The 18910-nt window shown below is 38.9% G+C and overlaps 1 protein-coding gene across 1 annotated transcript; it reads left to right on the top strand.

Moving 5' to 3' along the window:
- The first annotated feature begins 330 nt into the window (after positions 1-330).
- On the top strand, positions 331-7819 carry LOC132986583 (sodium/myo-inositol cotransporter-like). Its single transcript, XM_061053042.1, has 2 exons — positions 331-772; positions 2995-7819. Exon 2 carries the CDS (start codon positions 3266-3268, stop codon positions 5399-5401), a length of 2136 nt encoding a protein of 711 aa, XP_060909025.1. The 5' UTR covers positions 331-772; positions 2995-3265; the 3' UTR covers positions 5402-7819.
- The last annotated feature ends 11091 nt before the right edge of the window (positions 7820-18910 follow it).

Raw genomic sequence — 18910 nt, 5'->3', positions numbered from 1 at the left:
TATTTAAATTGCACTGTACGTTGTTACTCTTTTTACTCTTATCTTCTATACTATTTTTTATTTTTGCATTGTTAAGGAGAGCTTGGAACAGAAAAATGTCATTGCCAGCTAAGACTGCTTTGCCTGTTATGTTGTGCATTTGACTAATAAAGATAACTTCAACTTTGACACCCTGGACACTTACATTTACATTATATTTCTATTTTACTGTATATATGTGTATTAGTAATTTGAATGTTTATTGCATGGAACAGTCTTTACATTTCACTGCACATCTGTATGAGCATGTGACAAAAAAAAAGATTTGAATCTTGAATCTTGAAATAACTGAAGAAAATATGCAAAGACACGTTGTGCAATGTGGGTGTTAGTGCACTAGCTTCCCGTTTTCATTGACATTTTCTTACGGGACACAATAAGTCGTGTCGTTTTCATCTTTAGATTACACAGATATACAGGTCAGTGAAAGACATTTGTAGTGCAACACGTCATGCTTATGCTGTGGGTGTGGCGTGGATCTGAATATAAGAAGGAGAGGCAGCATGTCAGTCGGGCATCTCGGTTCCACAACGAGGTGACATCACACTGCATTTCAACTTCAGCAAGAAAACAAAGGAGCAGTGAAACCTGGACGAGGGACGCAGTCACTTCTTCATCATTCAGCCTGCATCTGTCCTGTGCGGCGTTCAGGGTCGTTTTGGCATCTTTAGCGCGTCTGCTAACTGCTAACAAGCTCCTTCAACGTCCAATTGTTTTTCTTCCTGTGGAACAGGTGAGTCTGAGTCAAGCGACTACCTTCATATCCTATGTGTTTATCTTTCAGAATAGGCCGATGTCAGTTTTCAGCACGAGTAGCTGTGTTTCCTTAAGGCCAGTTAAGGTCTCTTGAGCAAACGTGTTTAACTGACAGATGACACACACACACACACACACACACACACACACACACACACACACACACACGGATGTTATGACCTCAGCCAGGCAGAGACATTTTTAACAGCTGAGTAATATTCTACCTCAAACATGCCTGGAGTGTTACTGTACGAGTATGAGCCCTAAAGAACACCTGAGAGAGCTGAAGGTGTAGAAGCTCCTTCAATGACCCGTTTTTTGCAGTTGGATGAACGAGTGTGTGTTCTAGAAATTTCCTTCCGCCTCACACTGAAGGTGCACTCACTCATACTCACTATTCAGTGTCGGGCTGTCATCCACACCTGGCCATTCATTATAGCATCTTTATTATAACAGGAAAACGAGTGACGTCAGATTGCCTTACCTGCAGTCCGGATTTGCTGTAATGTGCATTTTATAATTAAAAGCAAAGCCAATCTAATGTAAAATGTAAAAAGGACAGAATAACTATACATTTTAGTATTTCTGTTATTTGTACAAAACACGTTTTGCTCCCAATATAACACTTATTAAACACAATATTTAGTTTATGGAGTTCACTATTTGTCACATTTCTCTTGACCGCATTAATGTCCCAGCTTACAGACCAGCCTCTTTTTCAGTTTGTGTACCTGTCACTGACTCTTGTGTTTAATTTTTTCATAGAGGGATCTAGTGTACCAGCAGTCATGAAACTTGACTCTGCCTAAGTCACTATAATCCGTTGCAGAAAGGAGAAGTGCAGGAGAATTCAACTTGTGGTTTTTATTTGTCAACCCAAATTTATCAGCCAAAGTTAGCTCCCCTGTGGAACTGGCAGCACTGTAGTTTTTTTTAATTATTTGCCAGTGGCTTGAGCTCTGTAAGTAGGTCTTGTCTTACTGGGATGCAACTGATTTATGTTTGAATCCCCAGTTTGTGTAACTTTGCGAATAAATTCTATTGAATGACATTGCAGTATTTCAGAGCCAAAGTGTCTTGCACAGTTTATGGTGAACACATGAAGCTCTTGATGATGAGATGGTACAGTCAATGAAAACAAAGACTTCTTTTATTGAGATGAATGGTTATGCATGAACCCTGGTTTGTGGAGACAAATGTGTGGGGTGATTTCTACAACTCATCGCAGGCTGTAATCCCATGATAGTCCAGACATCCAAGTTTGAGGGTGTGTTTGTGTAAGATCGACACAAAACAGATTTTACATAGAGATTCAATTTTATTACAAATGTGTCACCTCCGCTTTGGAGGGAAAATGTTCATTGCCATTTCTCTGTGCAGAAAATTGAATGCTCTGAAACTTGGGAAAGGAGTTTAGCAAGAACCAATTTAATTAGAATATGAATTGTAGATCCGACATTAAAAAGCCATGATATAAAAAAACAAACATGTTCTTGTGTTAACTTTAGACATGTGCAGTGGTCGCTCCTGTGGCTACTTTTGTTTGGAAACCAAAAGATTGTGCTTTCACATGTTCACTGAGGTTACTTTTTTTTGTTTTGATGTAAAAGAAAATGTTTATGTCCTTTACTCTTTCTGTATTTGTGTAAATTTCCATGTTGCCATAGTTGCTGGTAGAAAATAACCATGGCATGTTTTTTCAAATAAATCCCTTTGAAAACTAACTTTATTCAGGTATGTTTTTTTATCTCAAAGAATTACAACATATGAGGATAATGAAGCCCAAATCAGACTAAGTATTAGGACTTTTCTCAACAACTTCCTCCTTGGGTACAGGTTTTTGACTCGTCTTGTTTTCATACATTATGTAACTAAGCTTTCTTTGAAGGTTATACAGTGGAATGGCTTAAATTCTTTGTGTGAAAAGATTAAGGAGGAAGGTCATACGATTGGAACACACTAAGTAGTGGTGCTTAAGAAAGCAGTGGTGCAAAAAGATTAAGCAAAATCAATATTTTCATGTGGTATTTGGAGTCTTCTGTCATTTTGTTTTTCTGGATTTATGAAGTTAAGTTCAAACACTCCCTGTTTCTGTCTTGTCTTAAGAGAGGCTGATCTTAAAAACTGTAAACAGGTCGTTGTTTTCCCTCAGACTAAGGCTCTAATGAGATGTTTCTCTTTGTCTTTGCTGTCTTGCAGGGGATTTTAACTCTAGGCTTTTCTAGAGCGGAGGCCTGCTGCTTCCTCCTCTAAAACTAGAACGACCTCAGTGCCGGTGGATAACCCCCTCCGAAGCACACCTAGTGAATTTGACCTGGCGGTGGATACTACAGCTTCCATCCAGACAGCAAACCAAAGCAGAGCATTTCCATGGCTATTTTTTGTTAAATTATTGAATCCAAAACTTTGACTATTTTCGTTTTTTTGAAAGGATTCGTAAAACTTACATTTTTCCAATAATCTTTAAAAAATGGGTCCCGGATTGGAGGCGGCGGACATAGCTGTGGTAGCACTTTATTTTGTCCTGGTGCTGGTCATCGGGTTTCTTTCCATGTGGAAAGCCAATCGCAGCACTGTGAGTGGCTACTTCCTGGCCGGACGCTCAATGACATGGATAGTGATTGGTGCGTCGCTCTTTGTCAGCAACATTGGCAGCGAACATTTCATAGGCCTGGCCGGGTCGGGAGCTGCGAGCGGCTTCGCTGTTGGAGCGTGGGAATTTAATGCGCTTCTTCTTCTGCAGCTGCTGGGCTGGCTGTTTATCCCGGTGTATATCCACTCAGGAGTGTACACCATGCCGGAGTACCTGTCCAAACGCTACGGTGGCCACAGGCTGAAATTGTATTTTGCTCTTTTGTCTGTGTTACTCTACATTTTTACCAAGCTCTCAGTGGACTTGTATGCTGGAGCTCTCTTTATTCAGGAGTCCCTTGGGTGGAACCTCTATCTATCAATCTTCCTGCTCATCAGCATGACTGCCGTGCTCACCGTCACCGGGGGATTGGTCGCAGTGCTCTACACGGATGCACTTCAGGCGGTGTTGATGATCGGCGGAGCCCTGACTTTAACCATCATCAGCCTCAACAAAGTCGGTGGACTGGAAGGCGTCAGGACTAAGTACATGCAAGCAGTCCCCAACGTCTCTGCGATAGTGGCCTCTGGAAATTTCACCTATTCTCCTTCCTGCCGCATCGAGCCCAAACCAAACTCGCTGCGCATCCTTCGCGGTCCTCTCGACGAAGACATCCCGTGGCCGGGCTTCATTCTCGGCCAGACCCCTGCATCTATTTGGTACTGGTGTGCAGACCAGGTTATTGTGCAGAGAGTCCTCGCCGCAAAGAACATCGCCCACGCCAAGGGCTCCACCCTCATGGCTGGGATGCTAAAGGTCCTGCCGATGTTTCTAATAGTCATTCCGGGGATGATCTCTCGCATTTTGTTTGCAGACGAGCTCGCGTGCATCGGGCCGGAGCATTGCATGGCTGTCTGCGGTTCTCAGGCTGGCTGCTCAAACATCGCCTACCCACGCCTGGTCATGGCGGTGATGCCAGTGGGACTCAGGGGTCTGATGATGGCGGTCATGATTGCTGCCCTGATGAGTGATCTTGACTCGATTTTTAACAGTGCAAGCACCATCTTTACACTGGACATCTACCAGACTTTCCGAAAGAAAGCATCTCAACAGGAGCTGCTTCTTGTAGGCCGCATGTTTGTTATTGTCATGGTGGCAATCAGCATCGCCTGGGTCCCTGTTATTATTGATATGCAAGGCGGACAGACGTATCTCTACATCCAGGAAGTTGCTGGCTACCTTACTCCACCAATTGCAGCCCTCTTCCTGCTCGGTGTCTTCTGGAAACGGTGCAATGAGACAGGTGCATTTTGGGGAGGCATGACTGGTTTCACACTTGGCGCCATAAGACTGGTCCTGGCTTTCGTCTACCGCCAGCCCCGCTGCGACCAGGCAGACGATAGGCCCGCCTTAATCACTAAAGTTCACTACATGTATTTTGCTGCTGGGCTTTTCTGGATTTCGGGGCTGGTGGCTGTAGTGGTTAGCCTCTTCACCTCGCCACCAGATGAGCAGCAGATTAAAACCACCACGCTCTGGGGGCTCCGCAACATTGAAAAAATCCCCGCTAAGGAACGTGATGAAACATACAGGCTGACTGAGAGTAGCCTCAGTAACGGCAATGGAAGTCTGCGCAAGGAAATTCCTGCAGATGTCAGAAAGGAAAGGTGTTTTGACGGGGCAGATGTCAAGCTCCTGGTGCCATCCACTGACCATGACCCCGCCACCCCGAGTACAGAAACCTCCCCTGCCACCTCCCCTGCAGAAGGCTTTGGTAATGGAAGAATGGAGATGGCCAGAGCGGAAGAAGGAGGCAATGCTAATGGGGAGAGAGGCAGGTGTTTGCAATTACTGGAATGGTTTTGTTGTTATAAAGAAGCAGCAGAGAGTGCTCCACACAAAACAGTGCAGGAGGACAGTAGAGTCATTGCAGAGTTGCTGTATGAATCACCCAAAGTTAAAGCTCTTCTTAACTGTGGCCTGGTCTTCGTCTGCTCTTTGGGGATCTTCATGTTCGTTTATTTTTCACTTTAGTGGAACCCTGCCCTAAAAACTTACAGGGAACTGGTGTGAGGGTCCTGCTGGGGATTGGGGCCGTTTCAAACAGTTGAATTTCTGAGATTTGGAAAGCTCTGTCTGTAATATTTACAGTTGTATTTTTCTCTCTAACAGGGATCTAAGCTGATTCTGTTTCTGTTTTTTAAATGATGAAATCCTCTTCACATGAAAAAAGTTGTACTCCTTTATGACTATGAAGCTTAATTGGCACGGGGGGTGGGGGGGTGTGTTCCATTTTGTACAGCGCTTGTTAATCCTGTTCAGAATATCTACTGGGAATTTTTAGAATTGTACTCAAAAGTGAATTTCAATATTTGATATGCACTAGTCTTCTCTTAGTTTTGTGATAGAAAAAGAACAGACATGTTTTCTGTGATTTAAGTGTTTCATCCACTCAGTGACTGTGACTGTTGAATTTGTTGCTTGTGTAGCATACATGTGTCTCTCGTAACTCAAAAAAACTGTTTTAGTTGATAGGTCACTACATTTCTAAGTTCCTGCTGCTTAACAGGATATTACTGCGCATTATATCAGCAAAATTTAATGTAGGCTTATGTGATTTCAATATAATTTTACTTGTGCTCTAGACAGTCTTTTTAAGATTGTTAGCGAATTACCAAATAAATATCACATTTGTTGTTAGAAAGATGTATTATTGGGATTATTTTTATACATTTGGTGACATTATGACAAATATTAAGTGCTTAGCATGCTTCTCTTCTGCTGTTATGTAAGGCAGTTATTCTTGTCATAATGCCTGGGTTTAATATTCCTACTTAAGGTATCACATCAGAACTCAGCTCATCAAGCTTAAAGTTGATCTCTGCTGTTTCAAATGTGACAGTTTTCTGCAGCACAGGAAATAAAAAGAGGCACTAAATAACACCTTTTTGTACATTTTAAAGGTCATGTTTGCTCTTAAGAGAGCTATTATAATATAGTATGAAACTTGTATAACTTTATTCAATGTGGCTTCTGTCCAATATGTTTCCACTGATGACCAGATTGAAGTTACAACTGGAGTTTTATTGTTATTTTTTACAGTGTTTTACACATTGTGTTTGAGACTACTGTGTTCTTGTTTAAAATGTTATTTCCGTGGCTGTTACATTTCCAATCCATCATACAGCCTCTTGATCAACTCTTGGACCATGAGAGAGAAAAAAACAAAGACCAATCTTGATGATTCTGTGTGGGTTTCTGTATTTCTGACTTTGTGTTTCATCATGTTTAAAAGTGTGTTGACGTTAACATCGTGCTGTTTGTATCACTCTGATATATTTTGTGTATCTCTTGTTTGTCTATGTACCTTGAGTGCGCGGCAGTGCTGAAATGTCATTTAAATTTGTTTCAAGTGCATCTTTTATAAACATCCTACCAATGGTGTCTTAGCGTGCAATGCATAAGTGAAAAAAAGTCAAAACAAAAAAACATATAAGAGTCCAGTTTTATGCTCTGAAAACGTTTTACAGTGATAACAACATTTCTTTAAAGGTTATCTTATGAATCCGCTTTGTCGTGTAGTAGATTGTCTGTTATTTAACGATCATTAGAGGATGATAATGCAGAGCAGAAATAACATTTCACTCTGTTCTTTTCGCTCACTTTCGCTCTTTCATGAATACCTACTAACTTAATGATGATGGTCTCCATATTATTGATGATGATGGTAATGACGATGGTTTTTGTTTGATAACGACGACTTATAAGATGGTTTCTATACTGATTAGAGCTCTCAAGAACTGCCCTCAATGTTGTGCTTTGCCTCTGGTCACTTCCTGTCAGCACCTGTGTGTCCAATCAGACTCAAAGCTGATCGTTTGCTCTTACTGACATTGTTCCCTTTTTTCTAGATCCTTGCTTGTGTTGTTCTTACTCTCTGATGTACGTCGCTTTGGATAAAAGAGTCTGCAGAGTGAATTGTAGAATTGTAAACTTTATTTTCAGTAACTCAGCGAGGAGTTGAACTGGCCCTCTGAGCTGTGGTCGCTTCAACACTGTAAAGGTTCAGAACATTCCCAAAGGAAAATGCTTGTGTTTAAACACATTTTTAAAATTTGACAGCAGTGATGAATGACTAAAACATTAGGTCCTTAGCATGTGTGTGTATTTCAGTTCATGTTTGTGTAGCATGTTTACTAGACAGAGTGTAAAAACGAATTTCCCTCGCGGGATCAATAAAGTATAAATTCTTCTTCTTCTTCTTCTTAACACGATGATACACTCCTAATTCATTGTAAAAAATGATGCACAATAAATGATGACTGATATGATGTCTGTATGTGAAAGAGCTTTAAACGTGTCTTTGATTTCTGAGAGAGTACACATTGTTATTTTTATGAATTGAATTTTATTTTCTGAGACTGAAATAAAGTTTTGTGGAGATAAATAAGACGTGTTGTTGTTATTTATGATGTGACAGAGGAAAAGTAACAGTGGGAGATAATGAACTTACATGAAGACTTGTAAAGTTGGGCGATTGTTGCAACACAAAAAGATTAAACCAATGAGAAAGCTTTGGATAAGTGGCTTACAAATATTCTCATTTTACCAGTTTGGCTCGATACATCCATGCAGCTTTCAAACATCACAGTTCAGCAGTATCATAATAGTCCGTATGGTTATGTAACATGTTAACTTATTCACTGTTTTCTAAAATCAACACTTCAAAATTAATCTCTTAGGGAAATCATGAAATGTCACTGTCCACAACACACCTTCAAAATATAGAAAATACTAAGTTGAAACTCTGAATGAACTTCCCCGCATGATCTCAGAAAGAAGAGCACATTTCTGTTACGATAGTGTGACGCTGACTTAGAAAGTTAACATCTACGCATCACTGTCAAGGGTGTGATTGGCTGCATGTTATCACATGTGACCTTGATTCATCTCTACTTTTTCTTAGAAATCAACATCCTTGTATGACCTTCATGCATACCTCAAACAAATTCTGAAGTTATAAAAAGCTCACAAATAGTTTCTGGGCTGCTCATACAATCACGTCTTTGTCTTCTTGTTTCTCTTTTAATGTAATTTGCTACAGTATAATCAGAGCCTTCATGCTTCATGCAACATTTTGACAAATTGGGCTTTTTTATGGAGTCTAAACTGAAAGAGTAGAAGAGTACACGACATAAAGCGAAAACAAACAAACAAGATATTCAAAAGAAAAAAATTACAGTAATAAAATGTAGTAAAAGGAATAAGTCCAAAATATAACTAGTTGATATTACATTGTTAGTTTTGATTTTTTTTTTAAATTAGCTTGTTAAAGGCTTTATATGTGATTTTTTGATCCAGCAGATGTCGCCCTTGAACACCAGCATGAAACCAAAACAACTGGCGCTGCATTGTTGTGTTAGCATGCTAATGCTAGCGATCTTTATTCTGCTCGTATCTTCACACTGCATGTAAATTTACCTGAAATGAGCGTGATCTAGAAACACAGTTAAGCAGTGAGTACAGTATGTTATTCTTCTTTTCTCTAGTCCCTCAATTAAACAACTTTTATACATGAGGGGAGGAGTCAGCTGGCCGTCCGGGCGATGTAAACAAAGTGAAGATAGGACTCTGAAAACTCTGAAAACATCACAGACAGTGGGACTCGGGTGTTACACCCATTGTAGACAGTCATGACTCACAGAGTTATTTTCAGAGGAGATACTTGATTTCTACATTTAAGTGTGAAAAATCACAGATAAAGACTTTACTATTTAGTTTCATACATTTCCATTTACAGTTTATACTGTGCCGCCTCTACCCAAGTGCTATGAGGTAGTAGGAGCTAAATGCTAACATGTATTTAGCTTGTTTGCACACTTATTTTACCACCATACTTGAAGTACAGCTGATTATTATGCAATATCATCAGAATTTCATGCGTTTGGTCAGCTGACTATGAGATAATGAACACTTCTATTCTATGGTTCTCTTTTCAACAGTTGTGGAAACATTTTCTCAAAACCACAAAAAAAGTGAACCTGCTATTGGCTCTAGAGGGCCAATGAGATGTTGAGAGGTCTGCACCAGAGAACTGAGATGTGTACTGCATTTCATGAAAGTAAATAAATGACAAATGTTGAAATATTTCAGTGAAAGTCGAGAGTGTCTAATCATGATCACTGCAGAGTGTCCCTGCTTTCCATTTGGTTAGCTTTTGTTGAGATATTCAAATGTGGACCAAAGAAACAGACTGACCTTCATTACTTATCCTAAGATAAAGCTGTATCAGTGAATTTGCTCAAAATTCCTGTATGTAAATGACTTCACATTTGCATACTACATCTCTTTAACTTTCTATTCTTTGGTATAAAAACAAAATAACAAAACGAGAAAAAGCAAACTTAAGGTCTAAAAATAATCATCAGTTTAAGAAATATTTTGCCTTGTTCCAATAGCCACATGAATCATGCATCTGCATAATGATAACTATTTGTTGATGTTTATTTTGTATCTGAAGGCTTCTCTCTAACCTCTGTACGACTCTGAACACTTCTTCTACCACGGTCTTCTTTGAGTTGTTTACATGAACATCTCCCACGTAGTAGAACTTATCTAATTGATATTTACATTTTCACAACGACCTTAAAATGTGTTTCCCCTCAAATTATATTAAAGCTGCATGTTTTTGGACTTCAGCTCTCTTTGTGTTGGTGTTTTCTTTACATCAACACTGAAACAAGACTTTGAGTGTGACAATGCTCCACTTCAAACCGGTTTGAATTTTGAATTTTGACTTATCAGTCCTGTCTCTGACAGACCTTTAAAACTCCTCTGCCAACCGCCACCCGACGCATACCCTCCCTCTTTCCCAAGAGGAAACGAATGATTATTGTCCTTGTGGAAAAATACTGGCATGCAGGGCCAAGCTTTGTTCATTGTCTTTTTTTTTTGGACAGGGAAAACACAAACAATAGCCTGAAACAAACGCTTCAAATGACTTCACAGCTCTGGAACGATGATATTATTACACGGGATTAATTAGGCTTTAAGTGTTCAATCCTGTCAACAGCTATACTGTATGTGTAACATGCATTTAAAGAAAAGTGTTCCAACATGTTGTTATTATGATATTATCAGTATTACATGAGTTCTTCTTTTCCTTAAGGCCAGAAAGACAGAAACACCAGAAGTTAAACTTAACCTGCTTAGTCTTTTTTAACAATCTGTTTTTCTGTGTCAGTGTGGTGCAACATCTTTACCTTCTCCCTTTACATGGTTGTCTTATTTTACTGGGAACTTAAGCAAGGGTTGTAAAAAAATAAGATTGTTGTTTCATACCGTCAACTGTTAAAATCTATTTCAATAAAATCTTAAAATCAAAACTGGTGGTTTTAGGATCAATACATTCACCTCATGAAAACAACGAGTACAACTAGCACATAAACTTGCAATTTAAGAGAAATAGTGTGATGCAGTTAAATAAAGTAAGACCCCTATGATTCAAACTTTATTGATTTTTTTTTAAATATAGGGACGTATGTTTGTGTCAATAGTTTGATAAGAGGTTTAAAGCAAGAGTCATTAGATTAGCCTAGCATAAAGACTGGAAGGAAACAGTGCACCAAAGAATTGTGAAAAAATTCCTTTTTTTGACATGCAGTTATGCTGTGTTGTAGTAAACAGCTGCCATTTACTTGCTTAGTAACTTCCTACTAAGCTAACCTTATAGACTGCAGGGTTTAGCTCCATCATTTTGTGTTAATCTGCACATGTAATGCTAAAAAAAACATTAATTTTACTTCTCATTGCCTGCCAATGAAGCATTGTTGTAAAGTTGTTCACAAATAAGAGAAGTGATTGGCAGCAGTGCATGAAAAAAACTACGTATTACAGAATTAGCAACATTATTATTAATTATCGACCAGTTATTACATTTCGGGTTTTGTTATATTTTTTGTTTTACATTTTCTAACAAGCCTGCTCCTGAGTACAATCATTCCAACAGAACAGGGAAATCCTGGCTCTCAAAATCCTGTGCTGTTGACTGTGACCTATGAGCTGGTCGTTGATAGGTTACTGTGTTAAAAGATTTGATGATTACTGTAAACACAGAATCACTTTAATTCTGTCACCACAATAAGCAAAACATTTACAGCTTTTGTACGGTCTGTCAGAGTTCGTCATGAAGCTTGGCGCTCTGATAAGAAAAACGCACGCCTTGTTTAACACATAATTCATAACCAATGTTTTATTTACCAACCATTTGAATGAAATAAATCTGTTATTCCATCTAGCTGTGATGACAGCAGAAGCAGCCATGTAAGGAATGCATTCCTATCATTCTCTGTTCACTGCCCTGACTAAGCTGCACAGCATGCCAGATATTCTTGCATTAATCCATGGAAAAGGGATACAATGGCAAAAGGAAATATTTACCACCTGCAGCAATAACACTGAAGAATAGTGTCTGTAGGGCCTCGTCATAATGAATAAGAGTCAACGAGGCAGCGAGACCTTTTTCCGGTCGTTCTGGGTCAAACTGATCAACAACAAAATTCTTGATAAAAGACATATCAACACGGCTGCTCGGGTGTCTAATGGAAACTTTTTAACAGAATATTAAAGGGATACTTCAACATGAAACATGAATCTGTGTTGACATTGGGTCATATATGTAGAAATGTGAAATACATTTTGAAGTTGGTGCCTTCTTGACCGAGAAAAGACAGAAAGTGTCTTTTTGGCTCATGTGGATGAAAGACACCAAATCCCAGAATGCACAGCACCACAGGCCACTCCCACTAAGGTCCTCTATTTACAGACATATTTACTTCAACACATAAGGCCGTTTCCATAGAGCCTGTTAGCATAGCTTCCAAGCAATATGGCGGACGTTAAGTTTGGATTCTGGGAGTGAGTTCCCACCCACTGATCTGTGATTGGTCTGTAGCTTCAGTGGTTGAAAATATGAGGAACTAGCGTTGTAGTTTCACCCCGCTAACCACAACAGCTTCCAGTGATGCAAAAATCGTCATTCTGCGTCACTGGAAGCTCCTTTACAGACTCAGAAATACAAAGATTTCACATCTCAGGGGAAAATGAGGGCGGGATGCATGACCATTCAGAAATACTACCAGGTTTCTAATGATACAAAGATTAATGCTAATGGTTGAATTTAAGTAGCCTTGCTGCATATTAGTGTGATCCAACTTTATTTGAAACATTTAGAATAAAATAAGGAGAATGTGAGGGCTAGTCCTGGTTTGTCAAACGATATATACTGGAATAAAATGACTTTACTGACATTAGATACATGAAACTTGGCTTCACCAGGACGCAGCCCAATCAATGAAATCCAAATTAAAGAGTCTTTCCAGAAAACTACAAATGTATTAATACACATTGATGTAATTACAGAAGAAAACAATCACCATTCAAATGTACAACCACCAGTATCAGACCCATCATCTGTAGGATGGGAAGTCAAATTACTTTAGGCGTTCCTCTACCTCCACTACCGCTGCATTTGACTGATGTGATAGTCTATTTAATATCTAAAGAAAGCTACTGTGCACATCTACTGTCTTCACTGACTGAATTGATATTCATCAGATGACTTACAGGAAGAACAGTTTTTGTTTGACCCGAGGCAAACATGGCCGTGTCTTTGCTATTTAGTTTTAGTGAACTTTTCTGGACTTAGACTCTTTCCAAGTCAGACTTCTCTATTAGTTCAGCGTGTTTTGAAACAGTCAGTGCTGAAATCAGTATTGATAGTTTATGTGGTGGCCTGTGTGACGTGGAGGTGTTAGCGTGTTACCGGGCTGAGGTGGAGTGATACACACAGTTAAAAGTCACAGTGATGTTGGACTCTTTATCAACACCTCATATCCAATAAGATTACATGGTCTGAACTGACTTTCATATAAGGTCTCTTTATAACTATTTATTCACTTATTTACTATTCTGTCATCTCTTTGTAAGTATCAATCAATCAATCAATCAATCAATCAATCAATCAATCAATCAATCTTTATTTCTATAGCACATTTAAAACAACCTTGATTGACCAAAGTGCTTTACAAAAACACACAATGTAAAAACAACAAATAGAATGAAGAACAATAAAAACACAATAAATAGGAGCATGAATAAAATGTCAAAATGTCAAGCTGTCAAATTGATTTAAAAGTCAGCGCAAAGAGGTGAGTTTTAAGTAAAGATTTGAAGTTGTTGATGGACTGAGCAGTTCTTATATTAACAGGTAGACTGTTCCACAGATTGGGAGCTCTGTCACCTCGGGGGTTTTTAGCCTGCTGCACTCTGGAACATCCATCTGGTGTGTTGACCGCGTCGCTCTGACTGGAGCATGGAGGTGCAACAACTCGGACACATATTGTGGCGCCAGCGCATTAAGGGATTTAAAAAAACAAATAATAAAATCTTAAACTGGATCCTAAAACCAACAGGAAGCCAGAACAGGTGTGATGTGATCAGAACGTCTCTTCCCTGTCATAAGACGTGCAGCCGCGTTTTGAACCAGCTGCAGGCGGCGAAGCAAACACTGGTCAAACCCCAAAATACAATGAATTACCAAAACGAAGCCCTTCAAAGTATATGCCAAAAATATGCCTGTTCATGACATCAACAATGAGGATCTGTTTATTCAGCCGCCCTCAGAAGCAAAAGAAGTGCCATGTACATGTGTGAAAACGCCATGCTTACTAACTGTGGCGGCTACTTGTCATGAAAAAACAAAAAACAAACAAACTGTATAATCTGAACAAATGTCCACTGATGCACCAATCCAGTGAGATCGTACGCAGGTCAATAATTTGAATGTCCAGTCAGGAATCACTGTTTCTTCATTTTAATTTGAACAAACATTTCATGCTGCATTTCATTCATTGACCTGTGTACGATCTCACTGGATTGGTGCATCAGTGCACATAAGTAAAAAACAAACTGTGTCCGTTCCTGGTGCATCAACCCCAGTGACACACACCTGCAACATTTAAATAGTTCCCCTCAACCCAAGTGCTGCCCCCTGGTGTTTACAAACAAAACAAATAACTAGAAAATGACTTGTACACTAACAAATCAAAAAGGGAAAGTTAAGTATAATGACTCCCAACATGACACGTTGCTATTGAATTGATAAATAGATGACCCATTAGTATTCACCTTCTTTTGGCATTAGCTATTTCATTCCATCGTGGATAATTGACCAACTGAAAACCCGTGAAGGTCATGATTTAACTTGTTTATGTTGAATGCTGTGACTCACAGAACACTGTGTGTATGAATGACATAACCTCGATGCCCACAAGCTCAAACATGTAACAAGTGAGGGACCAGATCACACTTCACGAGTGGGCTCCTGCTCAAACGTGCATAAATAATAATAATAATAATAATAATAATAATAATAATAATAATAATAATAATAATAATAATAACTTTATTTATATATCACATTTTAAAAACACAAGTTTACAAAGTGCTTTGACAAACAGCAAAAACAAGAACAAACTAAACCAAACACAGAAGAACAGAAACAACAGCAAGAACATAACAAATACAAAATACTAAAAATAATTAAATACAATTCAACAGAAAAGAACCCAAAGTGCACGATACCCAACAGACATATATAACCCGACCATCACAAGAACCATCATAAGAACCATCACAAGAACCATCACAAGAACCATCATAAGAACCATCACAAGAACCATCACAAGAACCATCATAAGAACCATCATAAGAACCATCACAAGAACCATCATAAGAACCATCACAAGAACCATCACAAGAACCATCATAAGAACCATCACAAGAACCATCACAAGAACCATCATAAGAACCATCAAAAGAACCATCACAAGAACCATCATAAGTACCATCACAAGAACCATGATAAGAACCATCACAAGAACCATCACAAGAACCATCATAAGAACCATCATAAGAACCATCACAAGAACCATCATAAGAACCATCACAAGAACCATCATAAGAACCATCATAAGAACCATCACAAGAACCATCACAAGAACCATTACAAGAACCATCACAAGAACCATCACAAGAACCATCACAAGAACCATCATAAGAACCATCATAAGAACCATCACAAGAACCATCACAAGAACCATCATAAGAACCATCATAAGAACCATCACAAGAACCATCACAAGAACCATCACAAGAACCATCACAAGAACCATCATAAGAACCATCACAAGAACCATCACAAGAACCATCATAAGAACCATCACAAGAACCATCACAAGAACCATAATAAGAACCCAACAACACGAGCTGAGACCAAGAGGACCAAAGATTTAAAAAGATGTAAGAAACTAAAAGAGATAAAAGCAAATCAAAAGAGAACAACAATAAGAAGGTAAGAGCAGAAAAAGAAACAGAAACAAGTGAATAATTATCAAAAACTATAAATACATATAAAACATAAATAAACAAATTAAGTAAGATAAAAAATGACCAAGTTAAAACATAAGAGGAGTTAAGAAAAGAGCATAAATAAAAGTAAGACAGTAAGAAGTAAAAGAAGATAAAAGTATAAAGTGTCGCTGTGTGGGAATCTGCATTTCAGAGTTTATGTAACAGTAGAGACCAGAAGGGGGGGTTCTGGTTCACTGACTGCCATATGTCATTCTCACCTCGCGGGTTCTGCTGTCGTTCTGGTCTGACCCTGACTGGTGACGCTGGATCAAACCAGGACTGTGAAAATGTCAGGTGGCCTTTGATTAACTCAGTCATCACTTTGCTTTCCTTTGGGGAGTTGTATTACATGATGACCTTTGAAGGACTTTGGATCAACCACAAATGAGTGAGGGCCTTAGTTATTTTTCCTCAATCACGAACTGACATTGTAGTTTGAATTCTGTTCTCTTACGTAAGAAACATTAAAGATTTGAACAATGATTCACTTTTTTTTTTTTTCTACAAATATAATGATGAACACATTACACACATTAAGATTTCTCTTCTCATAGTCCACTGCACAGCTCCTACATTGCACCAATCAGAATCAGAATCAGAATCAGAATCAGAATCAGAATCTGGGTTTATTACCAAGTACATTTACACAAACAAGGAATTTGACTTGGTGTATTGATGCTAAACAATTAACAAGGAAATAAATCAGAACTAGAAACAACTTAAATAATACAGAATAAGAAGATATTACAATATATAAAATAGAATTTAAAAATGTAAAATATAAAAAACACAAAATGTACAAAAGGTGTAATGTAGGAGCTGTGCAGTGGACTATGAGAAAAAATGTTAATGTGTGTAACTACTCACAGAGTGCATGTAAGGAAGATACTTTTTTAAAGTCCAGTTACAGCTACACATATACTGCAAGCATTGCACATTTTTCCATCTCACCTGGGTTTTCATAACTCATCCACCCAAAGCATCTTGACCTGAGTGATTTTACCCTCACACACAATTTGGGAAGGACAAAAAAGTCTTCACTTTGATGCCACATCCTCTGGTCTTTTCTGATGAGAGCATTAGATTCTTTTCTCCCCTTTGGTGTCCGTTCATTTCAACACACACAAGTGTTGTAACATGGTTTAGCCCATAGAGACATTCTTCATCTTTTAAAAAAATTAAGTTGTGAAACTTCAGATTTCTAACTGAACTGAGATACTATGAAGACATGCTGAAGCTGATCAGAGAGGTGGGGAAACAGATGGAATAAAAACAGAGTCATGACAATGTGCACATGCAAAAAAAGATTTAACTTACCCAAACCTTTTTTTGTTGCATGAGCAGAGCCCTGCATTTACAAATTATACAACATTGTTCTGAAGACACACAGGGTCATTAGGGTCTTGATGTCCCCCCCCCCCCCCCCCTCCCCCTTGTGATGTGATCTCTCCACTACAGTACGTCTTAAACTGTGAGTGTCTATTGTCATTCTTCTCTGTGCTCTTTGTACACTGTGTTCCATTTTTTCTCTTGCTTCACTTTACAGCAGAGAGTTAACATCGCGCCCACCCACCGGCACCGCAGAGAAAAAACATAAATGATCTGGGAATGATCGGAGGAGGTGGTGGGGATCATCCGCTCCACCATTGCTCTGTGGCTCTGAGGGGGGGAGACGCCCCTTGACCCCCAATACCCCCCCCCCCCCCCCCTTCAAATGAAGGATCCAGTTTCAAGCATTCTTCAACACTGAAGATTCTGACTACATTTTTGTCAAAACTGCAGCTGTCAGCTGATCTATTTTTTTTTAAATCTATTTTGTGGTATCTATCTATTTTTTGTACATTTTACATTTTTATTTTTTAATTTAAATTATACTGTGTTCACTTTTTGTTTGCAATCTTTGCTCTTTGCTGCTGTAACACTGTAAATTTCCCCGTTGTGGGATAAATAAAGGATTATCTTATCTTGTAAGCAAACATACACTCTGCTTAAGTGTCATTGAGCAAGACAATTGTCTTCTAATGACTTCAGGCTGCTGCTTTGAGGTTGAAACTGACCTCATTTCACCTCAAATGAAGACCCTAATTCCAATTATTTGCCTCACCAAATATCACATATTTGCATTTTCCACACTCAAGAATGATAAACAATTTAAAACTGATAACGTGGGAACATTTGTATTAATGATTTACTTCATCATATTTGAAAAAAAATAGGGTAGGGGTGCATGTAAGTTTAGTCCAAAATGTTTTGCATTATACCGCCACCTAGTGGAAGCTGTAGAAAACAGCCTTAGACATAAACTAATGTTCCCTTGTTTGGTGCACCACCTGTATGGACATATAAGGAATTACAGGTGAGTAAACACTGGCCAGCCTTTCTTCAACAACTGCGATAAATATTGAATTATTTCGGACTATTTCTTGGCTCATTATTGGCTTTTGCATATTTTTATTACATGTTATAATGACTTTTGGCACTCCCTCCTCTTTATCAGTGCAGGAAATACACGCGCACACACACACACACACACACTCTAGACCTGCTGTTCAGCCAAGCAGAAAAGATTAAAAAGGTGAACCTGAGCAGTGGTTGGCTGTGTGAACTAATGACTCTGCCTCTCACTCTGAACAGTCGAGCTCTCTGTCGTTGCCTCTTGATTTGTTGGCTGTGAGAGGTTTTTGATCTGCAGAGCGATTTAATGACTCGGCCTTTGAAAACCTTGCCAGGAGGATGATAGATTGAACAAAAGCTGAAGAAATGTTCTTTTTGTGGTTGTCTGCACTTGGATAAGGTTGAGCAGGTGAAACACTTTGTAACAGTTATCACTTTGGGCACCAATGATTTGGGTGTTTTAAAGCTTAATTACTTTTTAAGATCACATTTCACAGGGCCAATCCTCTGTCTGGATCCAGAAGACACCAATGCAGCTCGAGTTAACACTGTATGGTGAAAAAAACCAAGAGTAAGGATTAACTTCTCAATTGAGTTTGATTCCAACAAATTCAGCAGGACACAATTTCTACCTGCAGAGGGCAGAAGAGGCTCCTTCAAAAGCAGCAAAACAAGTTG

Source organism: Labrus mixtus, chromosome 13 (assembly GCF_963584025.1).
Source record: "Labrus mixtus chromosome 13, fLabMix1.1, whole genome shotgun sequence".
NCBI classification, from domain to species: domain Eukaryota; kingdom Metazoa; phylum Chordata; class Actinopteri; order Labriformes; family Labridae; genus Labrus; species Labrus mixtus.
The sequence above is the reverse complement of the archived record's forward strand: the minus strand, read 5'-3'. Positions and strand labels throughout refer to the sequence as shown.